The 956-nt window shown below is 51.6% G+C and overlaps 1 protein-coding gene across 1 annotated transcript in view; it reads left to right on the forward strand.

The window, feature by feature from the left end:
• Nucleotides 1-955, forward strand: part of PPTG_20157 (hypothetical protein) — a gene marked incomplete at both ends in the record, with an annotated part of 2,792 nt that extends 1,837 nt beyond the window's left edge. The window contains 2 exons of the mRNA XM_008918818.1: nt 5-157; nt 221-955. Of these exons, the coding sequence (XP_008917066.1) occupies nt 5-157; nt 221-955 (888 nt within the window). The remainder of the gene's footprint in view (nt 1-4; nt 158-220) is intronic.
• Nucleotide 956: the final 1 nt, after the last annotated feature.

Here is a 956-nt window from a genome sequence, read left to right on the forward strand (position 1 = left end):
CAAGGTTCGCGGTAAGCCGCTGCCAGCGTACTTCAAGGTCCCCTTCACAGAGGCTTTGGACCTGGTTGCTACTCGACGAGTGTATATTGAGGCCGGTACAGCTTATGTGCCGTTTGAGCACGTCGTGTCCATCCTGTTTGCTGCTTTCCGAGCCAATGTACGCTACTATGTGCATGGATCCTTAGTTTACACTTGCTTCTCACAAATTCTGTCGCTGTAGCTATCAAAAGAGTTATCGGGAGCTTTCCGCAAGTACAATCGCTCATTGATAAGCAAGGACGAGCGCCTTGCGCCTGTGCTGTCGAACCTCGCTAAGCACCACATCGACGCCGACTACTCTTCGACTCCTGTGCCTGGATCGGAGAATGCTATTAGACCGGATATGATCGACGGTCTTGCCGCCACATCCATGCCGCTTTGCATGCGTTCACTACACAAGGGACTGAAGCTCAACCACCACCTCAAATTCGCAGGACGTCAGCAGTACGGACTCTTCCTCAAGGGGATTGGACTTCAGCTGGACGATGCTATCGCGTACTGGAAGCAGGAGTTCTGCAAGAAGATGTCGGTCGATGATTTCAACAAGAAATACGCCTACAACATCCGTCACAACTACGGTAAAGAGGGTAAGCGCAAGGACTATGCGCCTTCTAATTGCATGCGCATCATCACTGGCGACCCACCCAAGAACGGCGAGTATCATGGTTGTCCATTCCGTCATTTCGAGCAGGAACATCTTCGTAAGGCACTGCAAGGAGTATCAGAAGGAGACAAGCAGGAGATCCTGTCGCTCGCAGAGAACCACCACTACCAGATCGCATGCAAAAAGTACTTTGAAGCTACTCATCCCGGCAGCGATCCCGACGTCCTCATCAACCACCCGAACGGATACTTTGAAGAGAGCCGCAAGTACTATGCCGCAAAGGAGAAGGGCGTCATTGTCACTGCTAATTAGA

This window comes from Phytophthora parasitica (assembly GCF_000247585.1).
Source record: "Phytophthora parasitica INRA-310 unplaced genomic scaffold supercont2.325, whole genome shotgun sequence".
Classification (NCBI taxonomy): Eukaryota; Oomycota; class Peronosporomycetes; order Peronosporales; family Peronosporaceae; genus Phytophthora; species Phytophthora nicotianae.